Source organism: Austrofundulus limnaeus, unplaced genomic scaffold (genome assembly GCF_001266775.1).
Source record: "Austrofundulus limnaeus strain Quisiro unplaced genomic scaffold, Austrofundulus_limnaeus-1.0 Scaffold45, whole genome shotgun sequence".
Lineage (NCBI taxonomy): Eukaryota > Metazoa > Chordata > Actinopteri > Cyprinodontiformes > Rivulidae > Austrofundulus > Austrofundulus limnaeus.
In genome coordinates, this window is record NW_013952447.1 from 1784638 (window position 1) to 1801514 (window position 16877).

Consider the following 16877-nt stretch of genomic DNA (forward strand, 5'->3'; position numbering starts at 1 on the left):
AACAACRTTGTAGGAGGAGGACAACTGGACACGAAGGCCTCCACCTCTGTTTAATGGTGGACGGGTTTTCTTCACAAAGATGGCTTCCTTTACTCCTCTCTCAAACCAATGTTCCTCTCTATCAAGGATGAGAACATTTTCATCCCTGAAAGAGTGACCGCTGGCTTGTAGATGAGTGTAAACTGCAGAGTCCTGACCCGACAACGTAGCTTGTCTTTGCTGGCTCATTCTTTTGAACAGTGGCTGTTTTGTTTCCCCGATGTATAACTGATCACAGTCCTCCTGACACTTAACAACATATACTATATTACTCTGTTTTTGCCAGGGAACTGGATCTTTGGGGTGAACTAATCTTTGTCGTAACGTGTTTTGGGGTTTGAAAGCCACTGGGACGTCATGTTTAGAGAACAAACGTCTCAGTTTTTCTGAAACCCCCCGCCACATATGGATTGACTGAATCTGTTGAACACCAAGTAGATACTAGGTCACACGACTGACCTACATTAGACTGGCTATAGTCTGTGTTGTTAAAACAATATGGCGGAATTGCCCAAGTGTAGAATCTCAGAGAAAATATGCTGGTGAAAGTATAACAAGAGATTTCTTGCTAACCTCCAGTGGTGGGCGCAGTTCCACTAAAGCACTAATAGGGGAACTAATTTCCTGATTAGTGCTTTAGGGCTTTTGCTAATTTTAAAATTTATTACTGGATTGGCACTTGCTAAATTTATAGGCAAAATTTAGAAGCACTAACTGAGGTTMCGTTAATKTTAACAGCTGAGGGTGAAAACTGTTGCACATTTTGTTCATATTTGTGTCACTTATCCACCAGGTGGCATTACATATTGACAATAATGAACCCCTAACATGGCTGTGGAATGTCAATGATAAGTCTTAAGAGAGCAACATGGCAATATGTCACTCATGTTTTCTGTTGAAGAATGATCGTGGGGTGACTGGGTTATTTTTGTGCTTTAGAATCAGMTTTTGCTAAATTTTCAGTGYGTTCGTGCTTTTGAATTAGGGGACCTGAATATTTGAGTTAGTGCTTTAGGKCTAGTGGAACTAATTTTTAGATTAGTGCTGCCCACCACTGCTAACCTCCATGCATAAATTCTCCTGTGGAGTTTTGAACCAGTGACCTTCTCACTGTGAGGCACCACTGTTAACCAGCTACTCTACTGTGCAGCTTTTGGACATAAGTGTGTCACCAAATTTTATCAAGACCCCAAGAAACTGTGTGAGATCAATCAATACTTAAGCTTTTTGAATGAGGGTTCACTTCCTCTGATGAAGTAAGTTAAGAATTATTTTGTCATTTAGTTATAATAGAAGAGATGTTGGTTGGGTGAATGCTTATTGTTAAATGCTACATGTGTTCAGCCATGACTCATGCTRAACAAGTTTGGGTTTACACCAACGCTTCTAAGAAAAATAAGCTTAAAAATTAAAGATCTATCCAAATTGTTTTGGCAATTGTTAGAGTATGGTGTTTAAAGTTAATACCCAACTTTTAACAGATAACATATTGGTGGAAAAAGTATAAATATGAAATAATGTATCACAAAGTTTGGACGTGGTCAGTGTATGCGTGATTCATTTGATAAATTATTAATAAGAAGGAATAAGAGATCCATAGATTTGAATGTTGTGTTCGATTATATCAACCTGAAAAAGGGATTTAGGTTACAAAGTTTTGTTTATTGCTCATCCTGTCTGTCAGTCATCAGAAATGCACTTACATGTGAAGACGTATGAAATCAAGACCTCAAACACACAGCTGTTGGTGAGTGCTGAGCATTTATTGAGATCAGAATAATATTTTTTGCTACACAGAAACAGATTATTATTTTGTGAATTCAGACATATACAGTTTGATTTCCTGTCAGTGGATGCTTATTTTGGACTTTTGCCGTGTCATGCCTTTTCTGTCTACTCTTGAAGCAGTTGCTGCTGCTGATGTTGTGCTAGACATCACTCCAAACATTCATTACAGAGTGGACTTCTCATCAGATGTGGGGATTGATCGTCTCCTGTAAAACAGAAGCACAAATGCATTATTTGATGTCAAACTCTCATTTATAATAACTGAAAAGAGGTTACGATAACACACCTTGTCTGTTCCACATCCTCGATGGTTTCAGGCAGATGGGCATTTAGAGTCTCGGGAAGAAAAGAAGCTGCCAGTGTTGCAGTCAGAGTTACCAGAGTGAAAAGAATGCCAGGCAGGTAGCTCCAGGTGTCTTCAAGAATTATCATCAGCGGTGATACAGACACACCTATACGGGCCATGAAGGAACTGTAGCCTAATCCATTTTGCCTGCGTCACAAAACACAATAATTTCTTATTTTAATTTCTTCATGACTTGTTTGTTAAACATAGGTAACACATAGTTTACCCAGACCTCATGACTGTTGGGTAAATCTCTGTTGTGTACAGGAACGTAGTTGTAAAAGCTGCCTCCGCAAACATCTTGCCCAATGCGCCTAAAGTGGTCCGTGCAGTCCCCTGATCTGAAAAGAGAAAGTCAAAAATCTCACTGCTGTCTCACCAAGACGTTTCCATACATCCACTCGTTCCACACTCATCACATCCAACTGCCTTCCTCTTCTTCATCTGCTTCAAGGCTTTCCAAACTTCATCCTCACTGTATTTCAAATTTCCTAAAAGTACTAACCTTCCATCTTTCTATCACATTCTCCTCACTTGTTAGAACAGTACTATTTTTATCTTTAGCGATCCTAACCTTCTGCACATCTTTTCCAGCCTGATCCTTCTCTCTCTCACCAGTCGATACAAGTCCTTACTTGGTGTCCAGCCTCTTGTACAAATATTATACACCTTCTTTTATGCCTTTGCTACTTTCCTCTTTGCCCTATGTTGCATGTCTTTATTCCATTCTACACTCACCAGTCCTCTCACGGTCCCATTCTTCTGTCTTCCTCTGGACAAAATCCTGCACTTCATTATTCCACCACCTGATCTCCTCACCCTTTTTTCTTTGTCGAGATGACACRTACCTTCCTACTTGTCTCTTTAACCGTGGTTGCTGTAGTATATCAGAATCACCTGGAAGCTCTCCTCCTTGAACTCCTCACAACATAATTCCATCCTCAAATGTCACTATCTTGTATTCTTCTCTGACTTTACTTTTTTCCCTTTTCTTCACCAAATCTGAACTATATCTTTAATGTTCCTTTAAGCATCCTTGTTGAAATTAAAACAAAGATGAACTACAGTTTTTTTTTACCTCGAGGAATAAGCATGCTGCAAAATATACACAGTCCAGTCAGGAATAATGTTCCAGCCTGAGTCAGCCTTCGGCCTATTTTGTCCAGAAAGAAGATGACAAAAGCTTTTGCCGGAACTTCTGATATGCCGTAGATGAACTGTGTGAGATAAATGTTCACTCCAAATCCATCTACGTTCAAGCTGATCCCATAATAAGTACAAGCCACTCCAAACCTGTGTGCAAGAGCAAAGCAAATCATTGGTTTTAAGACATTGAAGTTCTTAACTAATTCTAGTTTGTTATTTCATATCCTCACTAAGCCAGTGTTTTAAGCATGTAAGGTAGCTGTGTGTAACAACACATCTGTTTTGCGTTGTAGTATTGTTGCTGACATTTTCCTGACTAAAAATGACACGCACCACAATGTGCCAGTAAGAAGAGCCAATTGTCTCATTTTAGGGGTCCGTATGAGGTCCACAAAGGAGTATTTTCTGTTTTCATTCTCTACAAATATTACTTTGGACAAAACCTGGAAATTAAAAGGAAAATACAGATCAGAGAACATGAGTTTTACAGCTGCAATGACTTGATGAATTTGTAAAATTTTCACCTCAGGCTTCAGGTCAGCCATGAATTCCTCTCTGCCATTGAATTTTGCACATTTACTCAGGTAAAAATGAGCACTGTTCACTCTTCCATTACTTATCAACCACCTGGCAGACTCAGGGAGCCACCTAGAATAGAAGTTGTTTTTTTTTTTTTTTGGTCAATGGCACATTATATTTGAAATGTACTTAGCAGCTTCAATTAAACAAAGTCTTTAACAGTAACAAAAAGAAAAACCTCAGTAAAACTCTTGTCCTTACCACCAGGTGAGCATGGCTACAAACAGTGGGGCGGTCACAGTGGCAGTCAAGTACCGCCATTCATTCACAAGGTAGGCCACAGCAGGTAATATTATAGTTGAAACACTCCAATCCAAACTTAACAAAACACCCACCAAGGTTCGATGCTTGATGTCCACCCATTCAATACCTGCAAAGAGCAGTATTTCAGACCTTTTTAAYAAGGTTAAATGACAAAACTTGACAAAAAGTTTGGAGAAAAAAGGCAGTTAAGCACTGTTCTTTGAAGGTAAAGCCCAAATGAGTCACATAAAATAGAAAAACAGGCCAACAATGCACCTCTTAAAAAGTCACATTTTCTTTGGCAAATTCTATGTGGGTATACAATTGGGACTTTAATTTTTGTCAATACACCTATAGGACAAGCTTATAAGCTTTAAAAGTGTAGGCTATACCTTATGTCATTAAGAGCAAGAGCTGATATGACCTCTTGACTTGCATGGCACATGAAACATGATGATATGACCATAAGCAAAAATTTTTACAATATAAAATACAAGGAAAATCCAACAGGTCCACTAGCAGAGATCACAAGAATAGCAGAAACATTTGCCCTGTAAAGAGATTGAAGCTATGCAATTGTAGTATTGCATGATGTCATTTCAAAGTCAGCATTAAAAGTCAAGAACTAGAGCTAATATAACTTACAGAGAACTATTGAGACTATACTTATTCCAGAAATCCCAAATCCAGTAAGAAATCTCATGGCAGCAAACATGGGAAAATTATAAGACAAAGCACTTGCAAAACCAAAGAGTGCAGTTGTTATGTAGGACACCAGAAGTGTCTTTTTACGGCCAAACCTGTAACAAAAATAGGACAATTAATTATTGCTGTCGATATTATAATACTATAAATGAGTATTGCTTAGTGATAACAAAATTGCTCAAGTGCATATACATATACATATACATATACATATACATATACATATACATATACATATACATATACATATACATATACATATACATATACATATACATATACATATACATATACAGTACATATACATACAGCTAGTATCTCACTGAGCTGCAGTGGTTAGAAACAAATTGTTCACAGCTCCAGGGCTTTTCAAAAACATCTCCAAACATTTGTGAACTTTTTTTGAGTTTTGTTTCCTCTTTTGAGTCTCTGGGCCTCATGCTTGTTTTGCCAAAATTTTTAAATGCAAATTTTACCAAAAATAATCATAGTTGTCCCATGGAACAACTATTATTAGACTTGCAGATCAAAGTGAGCAGTTGCCGCCCACTGAGAAAATATGATGACTTGAAAAATCTTAGTTCCTTTTATAAGTGGTGTATGATTTTTACAATTTTAAATAAATCAAAGTAGAGGGAAAGCAAAGTTTGATCTGATGGACTTCCACACCTGTCGCTGAGATAACCAAAAGCTGCTGCTCCAAACATGACCCCCATGAAGAAGATGGTGGCCGTTGCTCTGTTGGTGCTTTTCTTTTCACAAACAAGATCCCACTATGAGAGAAACAGTAAACAACAACAGCAACAACAACAAAAAGCTAATTAAAAGCAGCTGTTCTTTAATAATTAAAATAAAGTAATTGGAGAACTTACCTCACTGGCAAGAGTGGTTTTGAACGTGGCATTGTCATACGTCCAGCCGCTCTGGCATGGCACTGTGGGTAGGTCAGTGGTGTTGGTAGAGTTAAACAACAGGTGATACTGAGGTTCTGCAAACATATGGCAGGAGCTCGGTTTCCCATCCTGCAGGAAAGGGATGCTAACAATAAGCTTCTCCTGCTGAGACAAATTCCTAAATATTCCTCCATCATCCAGAGAGCTGATGTCGCAGTGGTGAGAGGGAATACTCGCAATGGAATTATTCAGTAGGAAATGAAACGGCAAAGTCACACGAGGAATAACCAACAATAGCACCATTCGTATTTGGAATTTCCCAAACCCACTAACATCTGCCAACACATTGTCAAACCTCATTCTGCTGATAAATGAAGCAGCAGCTGAGAATGACAGAAAGCATCACAGCACTGATAAGCAACGGAGCCMCAAATCTTTTTCTATCTGGTTATAACATCAAGTTAAAGGTTAGCATTTGTGGGAGATTATTGAATGAGTGGTAACAGAATGCTAAAACGAGTGCTCATTCAAGTGGAGACATTCAAGTCGCTGTGTTTTTTCAAACAATAACTTTTTGGTACAGACMGGGCTTGAAGGGTTGATGATTGTTGTCTAACAAAATGGTTCCTGGTTTGAAWGACATGACTTATTACACAGTCATTTTTTAAAAGAAAGAAAAAAATGCAACATACAGACATTTGTTAGCTGAAAAAAATTGGTCTTTTAATAAATTTTTGGAACAAAGTTTTTTCTTCCATGGTAGGGCATGTCAAAGGTGGGATCTCTGTTCTTCTCTGTTCTGGATATATGCAGTATTTGGATTCCGATCACTGGATTCTACAGATTGGCTTGGTGGTCTCCTGGTGTTTCTACAAAACAGTGTTGGTGGCTGTTCATTTCCTGGCTGCCTGACCATTACGAAGGATTGCCRTTTTATCAGCACTCAGACTTTTGCCTTGAGTGAGCTGGAGTAGGTCTGCAAGTGGTTCTGCTGAGGGTCGCGGGCCGGCTGTGGTTCCTGGACTTTGCTGGCTAGATGGAATTGATCTTGGAGAAGATGATAGCTTGGCTCGGTGGAATTTGTCCACATTATTTGTCTGATTGGATTCGCCACATTGAGAGGTACCAGCGGACATGAAGGCAGATGGATAATTGTTATTGTCAGCCTGGCTCTTCTGTTCCCAAAACAACTGATTATAAATTTGGCTCTCCCCTACATGGCTTCCATACCTRGTTGGTTACGTCGACTGAGGGTCTGCCCCCCCACCCCTCTGTGATCTGGTTCCTGGAGCAAGCTGAGGGCCGCACAGAATGAACAGTTACCATCCATATTCTGAACTATGGCTGCGCGGGTTTTGGGGACTCGATTCTTCGGGCTCATTTTTCAGATATTTACACAAGTGCATACAACATTCATGGCTTCAGATACACGTCCCCCTAAACTCACTTACTCCTCTGGCTAATAAATGTGCTCCATGAAGAGTTTTTTTATAAACACATTGTGACACATTGTTGATATAATATGATGGTTTTTTTCCTCACCTTCCCTTGTGTGGTTTTTAATTTTTTTATTTTAAGGGTTGCACCTCCTCATAATGTTTTCATGAAGATGATCCTTGCTCTGTGCAGGGTCAGTGGCTGCATGACCAAGAGCACCTGTTCTCCTATGTTTGTTATGTTCTGTCTTCTTCTGAATGGGTGTTCTGAACTGTAATTTCATTGTGCTTTGTACATTGACAATAAAGGTCTATCTAATCTAATCTAATCTAATCTAATCTAATCTAATCTAATCTAATCTAATCTAATCTAATCTAATCTAATCTAATCTAATCTAATCTAATCTAATCTAATCTAATCTAATCTAAATGAACAAGGATGGTTTGTTTAAAAAGACAGTCTTGCTTAGGTTTGCAAAAGGACACCTAAGTAAACTACAAAACTTCTAGAAAAATGTCCTTTGAACAGACAAGACCAACTTAAATCAGTGCGTTACTTAGATGGAAATGAGTTGACTCTGTGTTAAAATGTCATGTGGCTAAACTTAAGTGTTTATGGTGGAACATGAAACAAATGGAGAACAACAGTATGGGCACATTCCTGGTTCCATGTCAGCAGGATGTGGAACACCTTCAGGTTGTGATTCATTGTGGATTGAAACAGTACTACTATTTTGYCCTCCTGCAGCAAGATGGAGTGTTGGACATGAAGAGTGCAACTGGCCCCCAGAGATCCATCAAGAGCTGGTCCTGGGATCAAACTGAAGTCTAAGCTGATCCTACACCGTTGATTTATAAAAGTTTGAGGGACTCGACTGAGYTGTGATATATCTTGGAGTGACCAGAACCTTCATTACATGTATGTTTACCCTTTCCTACCTACTGGTTCCTGGGTCACTGCAAAATTTTTACACCCCCCATGCCAGGCAATGGTATGACATGATCAGCTGGCATCACGTAAACCCAAAATGCAACACCCTTAATTAAATTCTGGCAATGCTGTCCAATGTGCATGTAAGACAAACTGCTGAGTACTCTGGCAGCTACCTGATAACACTGTTGTTTCACTCATGATACCATCTGGGGCTTATTTGTGAGGTTAACGGCAGCATGACCCAGGGTGCAGGCAGAATCCAAAAATGCAAAATAAGGTTCATTAAACTAAAGGAGGGCTGTCGATGCAGCAAAACTCACAAGAATRTTCTCAGGAAAAAACAGGAACTTGAGGGAACACAAAGGACAACCACGGACTGGGGAGACAGTACAATGATACGACAGGGACRTGAAYATAAAGGTGAGCAAACRAGGGACTTATTGGAAACACCTGGGGAGGAAAWCACAGAGGCAGGTCTACACAGGAAAAACACAGAAACACTAGAAAAACTAAAGAAAGACAGACACAGACCACAACATTATTTTGAAAATTATTCACATAACCATCACTGGTCYCTGACCTACATGTGTACTAAATTATATCCATCTTCTGAGAGCTGTTTTTGTGTATCAATTTCYTTGTGTCCATTATGAGATGAAAGACTTTTCTTTGTGTTTTATAGTTAATGTTTTATCAATATACACACATAAAATTACTTTTTATCAAGTACCATGCCAACACAGTTGTTGACATTAATGTTTTTAACATTATAATATTTGCAAGTTTCCTTAATATTGAACAACTATTACCGGTAATTAAATCTCYCATACTCCCCCACACCATCAAAACAAACAATATGAAGCTGTTTTTATTCCAGTGAAAAATGTGACAATAGGCAAACCTTCAATCTTGTTTTTTTCAGTATTTATTTGCTTTTTCAACAATTTTTCAACAATGCTTTTTCAACAATCTGTTAAAACATTACAGTTCTTTATTTAAAATTAACAGCATGTTTAGACTGTCAAAATGATGTTTTTCCTATGATGGACTGATGATCTGGCCAATGTGTTTCCCACTTCTCACTTTGACTTGGTTTATTTCAGTAAACAGATGGTCTATGTTGTTTTCATTTAGTCTCTTTCTCTCTTGTAGATTGTCTCCTGCAATCCAGGTTTTAAAAAGCATCTCATTAGTTTATGCATTTCTTTCTTCAAAAAGCAATTTGTAAAAAGTTATTCTTCTACTGTATGTAAAATGCTGGGGTTGAGCCTTTTGCAGCAGGTTATTCCTGAGCACAGAGAGTTATTATTGGCTTGCATGTCATGAATTTTTACCTGGATCTCTCAATGTCTTCAATTAACTCAGGCATTTGGGTGTTTAATGTCTCAGGCAGTAGTGAAGTAACCAACCCAGAGCAAATTGCCACTGCGCAGTAAGTGACTGCTGGGAGAAGATGCCACACTTCGTCCAATAACATGACGAGAGGTGAAATGGAAACCCCCAACCGTGCCAAAAATGAGGTGTAGCCTAAACCGTTCTGCCTGGGAGAAGGAACAAAATTAAACTTAAATCATCCCAATCTAATAAATTATCATTCAGTTGGTACAAATATTTGTCACTGACTAACCGCACTACTGTAGGATAAAGTTCAGTTGTGTAGAGGAACATAATTGTAAATGAGGCCTCGGACATAGATTTACCAAGAACTGCTACAATCGTGCGAATGACTGCCTTGTCTGTAAGGGAAATGTTTCCAAAGTTAACAAAAAAGAAGAAAGAAAATAAAATTTGGAAATACAATTCCTAATTATTATTAAGTGAACCAAATAAAGAAGTACCTGTTGGGATAAAAATGTTAATGAAGAGACAGAGACCAGTGGACAGCAGGGCTCCCATTTCACATTGCCTTCTGCCCAGTTTCTCCAAGCAGAAATAAACACAGATCTTCATCGGCATCTCGATTGAAGCAAAGACGAGCTGYGTGAGGTATGGATTCAGCCCAAAGCCTGCTATGTTTAGACTTATCCCATAATATGTAAATGCAACGCCGTACCTTGACAAAAAAAGAAAAATCTGTCTGTTAAGCAATTCAAATCAGAACTGACTTGATCTCAAAGTTAATCATAATTTCATGTTTTTAATAATTTTCCTTTAGCAAATCAKAGATTTATTGTGTTTTCTGAGCCACAAGGTTCAATGTTCTTGTCAGCAAACTGTTTAAAAAGAAAAAGTGCACAACAAAAAAGACAGAGGTGCTGCACTGTGTGTGTTATAAACTGTTGGGGGTTTAGGTGACAGTGGATGCATTTTTAACTGCGATTTAAAGTGTGAGTTAAGCGTTTGGGTTGGAACTGCTTAATCAGCAAAATGTAAAAATAAATATTTAAGGATAGTTAAATTGTATGAATAAGATCTATATGACCATGTTACTGAATTATGGATAAATAGATAATTTTAGGTTTTTTTTGACTTTGAGTAAAAATAAACCTCTGGCATCCTATTTTTAATAATTAAACAGACTAAACTAAAAGCAATTCTAACCAAGAGCTGCACAGTGTCATGGCTCTATCAACATTTACGCACCATACAATTCCTGAGCATATTGCAAGTTTTCTCATATTTGGAGTCCTAAAAAGATCCATAACAGTGTGCTTCTTATCTGGGGATTCAGCCTCTGCAGATTCCACTAATWTCTGTGAAAAGCAGGAGAAAGTTAGATTTCTCTTAAGCAGTTATTTTCAGTCTTGCCCTTGGTGGTGTTTCAGGAAAAGTTGTACCTCTGGTGTGATGCTCTCGATACTCTTGGATCTGTTGTTTGTTTCTGCACATTTCACAATGTACTGATGAGCAGCGTCCGCCTTCCCTTTAGCCACGAGCCACCTGGCAGACTCTGGAAGCCACCTGAAGGACACGGTCTCTGTGACGGCAGCTTTACAGCAACACGGATTGTGTGAATGTTGATTCTTCATTCACGCCATTGTTTTCCTGTTTTTAATTGTACTTTCCCATATGTTTTAATCCTATCTAAATATTTCTGCATGCTTTGTGCTACTCGGTGGACCTATGACTTTATTTTTTTAACAACATTTATTTAAGATTTTCCTGAATAAATCAGAATCAGAATCAGTTTTATTGTCATTGTCAGTGATAAACACAGACTAGGAACTTGCAGTTAAGAACACCCATTCTTATCACACACACATAACAAACATTGGGGAGAATGGATGTTCAGGTCTTTCGCAACGTGGTGGCGCTACCTTTTGAAATAAAATACATTGAGAATTCTTCAGTTCCTTCAAATGCATTGTTCTCGGAAATCTACTAGGCCTACTGCATGCTTGCCCTGTGTTTGTATTCTAATGTTACTTTTAGCTATATTCTTACTTAAAAATTGTAGCTACTGTTCAAATTTTCACCTTAAGCTACTGTTTGCTTTTGTTAGCTTTTAGCTCACCTTTAGCCTTTATAACTTTCTGTGACATTTTTGTTATGTCTAGCTTTTAGTTAGCTATTTTTAACATTTATCTAGCCTTTAGATACTTTTAGCTTCTTGATGGGTCTTTGAAATGTTTACTTATGATACTTTTAGTTTGTTGTCATCAATTGTTTTTTACTTCTAGTATTGCTGCCTTCCAATTTTGACTAGTATTCAGCTTTATTTAGCTACAATGCTTCACTTTCAGCCTCTTTAACTAGTTTCAGTAAAGTTATTAAGCACATTGCACATTCACAGAAAATTCAATTTCTCTTAACWATTTTTTTGTTACAAAATAAGAAAAGCTGTGAACTTAATTACCGCCAAGCAATAATGGACACAAACAGGGGTGAAGTAGCTGCTATAATCAGCATCCTCCACTCCCTTACACAGAACGCAATTCCAACCAGAAGCCAGTTTCCAAGAGTCCAGTCCAGACTTATAATTACACCAGAAAAAGTCCTGCGTTCAATGCTGCACCATTCCACATCTGCAGAAACATCACCACAAAGAAGATATCAAATGGAACAAACATGTAACATATGAACACAAAGGTGAAAAACACTGGAAAAACAAAATAATCTCCTTACTTAAAGCAATAGAAATAATACTTATTCCTGCCAGGGACATTCCAGTGAAAAACCTCATGATGACAAACATTATATATGATGAAGAGAAGGCGCTTAGAGCTGCAAATATCGAAGAGGACAAATAAGACACCAGCAGCAAAGGCCGTCGCCCAAACCTGGCCAAAGAAAAGAAAAATCAGCTTAAAACTCTTAAACATGATGAGGTGAGGCGTGTGCATTTCTTCAAGAAATGTTAGGCTTTAAGTATGACAAATATCTTTTATTAAAAATATATAATTTAGCAAATCTGTTTTGCTATGTTGAATGCATAAATTATAATATTAATATCAATAAGACAACATCAACCTGAATTTTTTAACTTTTGTAGACATTTTTTAACTTGCGGCTTCAAAAAACATCAAACATTAAATTTTGTTATGAAAAGCGAAACTTGTTTTCAGTTTACTGTAAAAGGGTCATCATATATGTATATTTTATTCAAAATACCTGTCACTAAGAAAACCAAAGAGTGGGGCTCCCATCATTACACCAATAAAGAAAATAGTAGCTGTTGCCTTGTTCAACCCTTTGCTGCTGCACACAAGATCCCACTGGAAGAACATAATAATAATGAAGTGCTTAAAATTCATGTTTCCTCCTTAAAATATCTTATCTGCAAGCTAAATGCATTTGTTAATAAAATGTAAACACTGTGGAGGAAGGTACGACAATTAAAATTCGTTACTTCTGTCACCAAAGTGGATTTAAAGGTGCTGTTGTCATAAACCCATCCGGTCTGACAGGACACAGAAGAGGCCTCCTCACTGCTGTTCGAGCCCGTCAAGTACTGGTACTGAGGCTCCGTAAACATCTGACAAGAACTCCGAGTCCCATCTCGCTCTGTCGGAATGCCAGCTGACAGTTTCTGATGGAAAGTTAAATTTCCAAAAACACCTCCGTCCTGCAGGGCGCCGAGGTCGCAGTGATGAGAGGGAACAGCTGCCATGAAGTTGTTCAGCAGGAAATGACACGGYAGGGTCACCCGAGAAAACATCTGAATCAAGAAGAGTCTGATTTGGAATCTCCCAAACCCATTAATTTCAGAAAGAATGTTGTCGAACTTCATTTTGCTGCGTGACAGAAGGCAACAGGAGGCAATGAAAGTGAAGCGAAGTCAGAACAGACAAGTCAAAAAGACACATTCACAGGCACAGTGTTAATCATTACAATTATTCACCACTTTGTCTTTCAATGTTTACTGCAGCCAGTATTTCAAAGTTATTCCTTATATATTGGATCTTGAACAAAATTTTGTGTAACAACATTTAGGTTATCAGTTATTCTGGTCTGAAAGGCAGCAGGCAACATGCATCCCTCCAACAATAGAAAACCCTCAGGAGTACGAATAAGTACTGTATGTACCCCAAAGGTCTTCTTGAGATTAAACATTTATTTTACTGGAACTTCTTGGCGAAGTCAGCTGCAACTCAGAGACACACATACAAATCATTACTTACTTTTATATAACAGCTAAAAATGTTTTACAAATTCTAAAAACTCAGACCATGTTTGTTAAAAGTCCCTACCAACATGAAGGATGTGAGCTTTTGATCAAAACAGAAGCTCTGTGGTAGATTTAAATTATGCATGCTTCTTTGCATTTATTTAAATAAATTTTTTGTATTGGATTTAAACTGTTCMTTTTGGAGACGTGAACTCTTTGTGCAGGGATCTGTAGTCGTTTGACTGGACCGACTTGAACCAGCTTCATCCAGATTCATCATAGTGTCGGCTGATCCTTGGACCCTGACTGATGATTGAAGAAAACTAGAGGAGTACACTGGACACACTGCAGGTTAACTTGGCCCAAAGTCACTTAAAACCTTCTCAGTAAAGCTCAAGTAAAGCGCACACACATTTACCTCACTATCTCTTTAAARTATTGGTAAGAAATTATGATTTAGAATTAAATTACATAAACATGTAAGCATGACCAAACATGAGACATAGTATAAGAAAGATCTTTTTTGGTYCGTGATCAGTAAATTTTGATTAAACAGTAGTCATCAGCTGTTGCTTTGTCATGTGAAGCAATTTCATATAGAAAAACTTCCTGTCTTTTTGTCACACCTGCCCTACATTTGTAATTAGTACACATTTTTCAGTTTTGTTTTGTTTTTTACTTGTCAATTCATTGTGTTTTATTGTTTCTTTCTTGTCTCTTTTTAGMCTTTGTGCTTTCTTTGAGTCTGAGTTTTAGTTTGTGTGATATTCTTTTTGTTCATTTTGTCTTCGTAGCACCTTCAGATTGACTCGTTTATTAAACAGTTGCTGTATTTCATTTACTCCTGCATGCTTCTGGACTTTTGTCTACATTTAGGTCCCACCTGTATGTCTGCTTGACCCCCTGACAAACGATTAAAAAAGTGGAGCTTGAAGGGGTGGTTCAGGTATTTTTGAAAGAAAGAAAGACACACATGATACTTTTCCACCCATCATCCATCCATTATCTATGTCAGGGTCACAGGGGTCACTGCTGCCCATATCCAGCAGTCACTGTGCTGGATATGGGCACAGCACCTTTAATCAGAAAAAATTCAATCAACAAACAAAACATTCATCAATGCTGTTTTATGTATTTTTTTTTCTTTAGCATATCCAACAGAGCTAAGAACGGTTAATCACAGATAACGATTTTAAACATCCGGAAAATCAAAAAATGTGACTTTTTAATTGGTCAGTCCTTAAAGAGATTTTAAAAAGTAGACTCATTTCATACAAAATCTAAATAGATGCCACGTAAATGTTCAGTGAAGTTTTTTTTTCAATCAGGCAAAAATGATCTGAATAAATAACTGAAGCTGGCACAGACCAGTCCTTTCTACAAGTTTTTAATCCTCTRTTTTAACCTCAGATTCAGTTCCATTTATGGAAATCTTGTCAGAAAAGAGCTACAGTTACATCATCTGTTTGCAGTGAAACAGATCTGACAAGAAATTGGAGTTTGCCCGAATCCAAAAGAAGTAAAATAATAAGAAGAAATAAATCATCTTGACTTCTATTTTGTAGGTTCAACAAGAAAACTTATTGTTTTGTTGTATGTAAATGTGTTTTTTTTATATTTTATTCATTTATTTTTTAATGAAATGAATAAATTTGATAATAGTTTGATAATAATAGAAGACTTTTTTTTTCTTGTTTTGGTTTTACCATGTCCTGGACGGCTGTGAGTCTACACCAAGATATTGATTTGTCCTATTTTAGAATCTGTTTAGGCTGAAATGAGAAAAACAGTTAATGAAATTTTATAAGTCTGGGGATAAACAATAACAGTAATATTGACAGTGATTTTGTAAACCTAATTCAGTTTACTTTTCATTAACTAATAGGTTATTATCAGGAAACAAAAGAAAAATTAAAATAAAAAACATAAAAACTGTAAAAGTGCTTTTCAAATAATTACATGTATCTTCAGAGTTGATTGTGTCGACCGGCTGCAGATGAATGAGGGCATCTGATCTGTGTCTGGGTGGGGTGGTGGTAGTTGGGGGGGTGGTATGAGGGCAGGGACACCTCCTCCTCTCTCTGTTGAAATACTGTAGCATGTATGAACACCTGTCATTCTCAACAGGAACTGAAACATCATCATCATCATCATCATCATCATCATCATCAACCTTCATCGCACAGAATGTGAAGCTGGGCAGAAACTATAGAGGCAACGTTGTGGACAAACTTGTTTTTTGCAACACCGACGATAAACGTAAGTGTACTTAGTCCCATTCAGAACTCTYACAGAATTTTATTTTAGTGAAGCTCATGAGCTTTAGGTGTTATAAACTGCTCACTGAATAGTGAATGTGTGTGTGACTGTAGAGTGAGACACTCTGGAGTCGCTTTGAATTTGATACAAGTTCGGGCCATTTACCATTTTTGCCATGAAAACCATAATCACTAAAAGATTTGCTATGTTTGTTATCTTAGCAATTATTTTTACTGTAACTCTGTTGACTCTTAATTAACGTTATTTAATTTCCATGAAATTAATGCTGCTGCAGTACAATAGAAATTAAAATATAAATATGAAAACATAAGAAGATGTGTTTGTGAGGTTAGGTTGAATATGAATAAAAGTTCAGTTATTTAAGGCTCACAAATTGAGAAGTAAAACTACAGAGCCCATCAGAAAGATGTGGGGCCACAGTTAGACCCTCTTTGTAGTCGAGGACATGGAACACTTGGTGCTCCCACACAGGTCACCCCTCAGACAAAACGTCACGCAAGTTTTCGAAGATGCTGATTCCTTGGTTCCATGGTGATGGGTCAACATATCGAAGTTGTTGCCATACTTGGAGAGAGAAACTCCTGCAGCACCAGAGTCCGACCTGATGTTGGCCAAAAGTTAACACAAAGTGGAACCAAGTGTGAAGAGAAGCCTGCAGGGGTCAGAGGTCGTTTAGACTTGGCAGGGTTTCAGTGGGGCTWATTTCTGAGTTAATCTCACAGCTGTACATGTTCCACAGGTTTTGTGCTGTAGATTTTTAAAATGCTTGAATCTTATTACAGCCTTCAACTCCCTGACTGTCTCAATTACCCCCACCCAAAAAAACAACAACAACAAAAGGAAAAAAAAGGAAAAAGGGTAACCACTTTATCCTCTCGCAGTCCTGTTGCAATTGTAATGTTGCCTTTGTCTTTAGTGATCTTATATGTATATATATATA

The 16877-nt window shown here is 37.7% G+C and overlaps 2 protein-coding genes across 2 annotated transcripts; both read right to left on the minus strand.

Moving 5' to 3' along the window:
• Positions 1-1781: 1781 nt before the first annotated feature.
• LOC106517177 (solute carrier family 22 member 7) lies at positions 1782-6156 on the minus strand. Its single transcript, XM_014007896.1, has 10 exons — positions 5719-6156; positions 5516-5619; positions 4787-4941; positions 4100-4268; positions 3844-3967; positions 3653-3762; positions 3252-3466; positions 2406-2514; positions 2114-2320; positions 1782-2033 (listed from the first exon to the last, which is right to left on the minus strand). The coding sequence occupies exons 1-10, from the start codon at positions 6097-6099 to the stop codon at positions 1991-1993; spliced, it is 1617 nt and encodes a 538-aa protein (XP_013863350.1). The 5' UTR covers positions 6100-6156; the 3' UTR covers positions 1782-1990.
• Positions 6157-9042: 2886 nt separating this feature from the next.
• LOC106517178 (solute carrier family 22 member 7) lies at positions 9043-13345 on the minus strand. Its single transcript, XM_014007897.1, has 10 exons — positions 12899-13345; positions 12661-12764; positions 12175-12329; positions 11906-12074; positions 10887-11010; positions 10693-10802; positions 9948-10162; positions 9737-9845; positions 9444-9650; positions 9043-9269 (listed from the first exon to the last, which is right to left on the minus strand). The coding sequence occupies exons 1-10, from the start codon at positions 13277-13279 to the stop codon at positions 9236-9238; spliced, it is 1608 nt and encodes a 535-aa protein (XP_013863351.1). The 5' UTR covers positions 13280-13345; the 3' UTR covers positions 9043-9235.
• Between the last annotated feature and the right edge of the window lie 3532 nt (positions 13346-16877).

What these genes read in the sequence shown, in the direction of transcription:
- LOC106517177 (XM_014007896.1), bottom strand. Translation starts at nt 6,099, where the DNA reads ATGAGGTTTGACAATGTGTTGGCAGATGTTAGTGGGTTTGGGAAATTC. An exon ending in TTTGGTTATCTCAGCGACAG is followed by an intron (nt 4,942 to 5,515) that starts GTGTGGAAGTCC and finishes TTTTTGTTACAG; the next exon opens with GTTTGGCCGTAAAAAGACAC. An exon ending in TGGCTGACCTGAAGCCTGAG is followed by an intron (nt 3,763 to 3,843) that starts GTGAAAATTTTA and finishes TTTAATTTCCAG; the next exon opens with GTTTTGTCCAAAGTAATATT.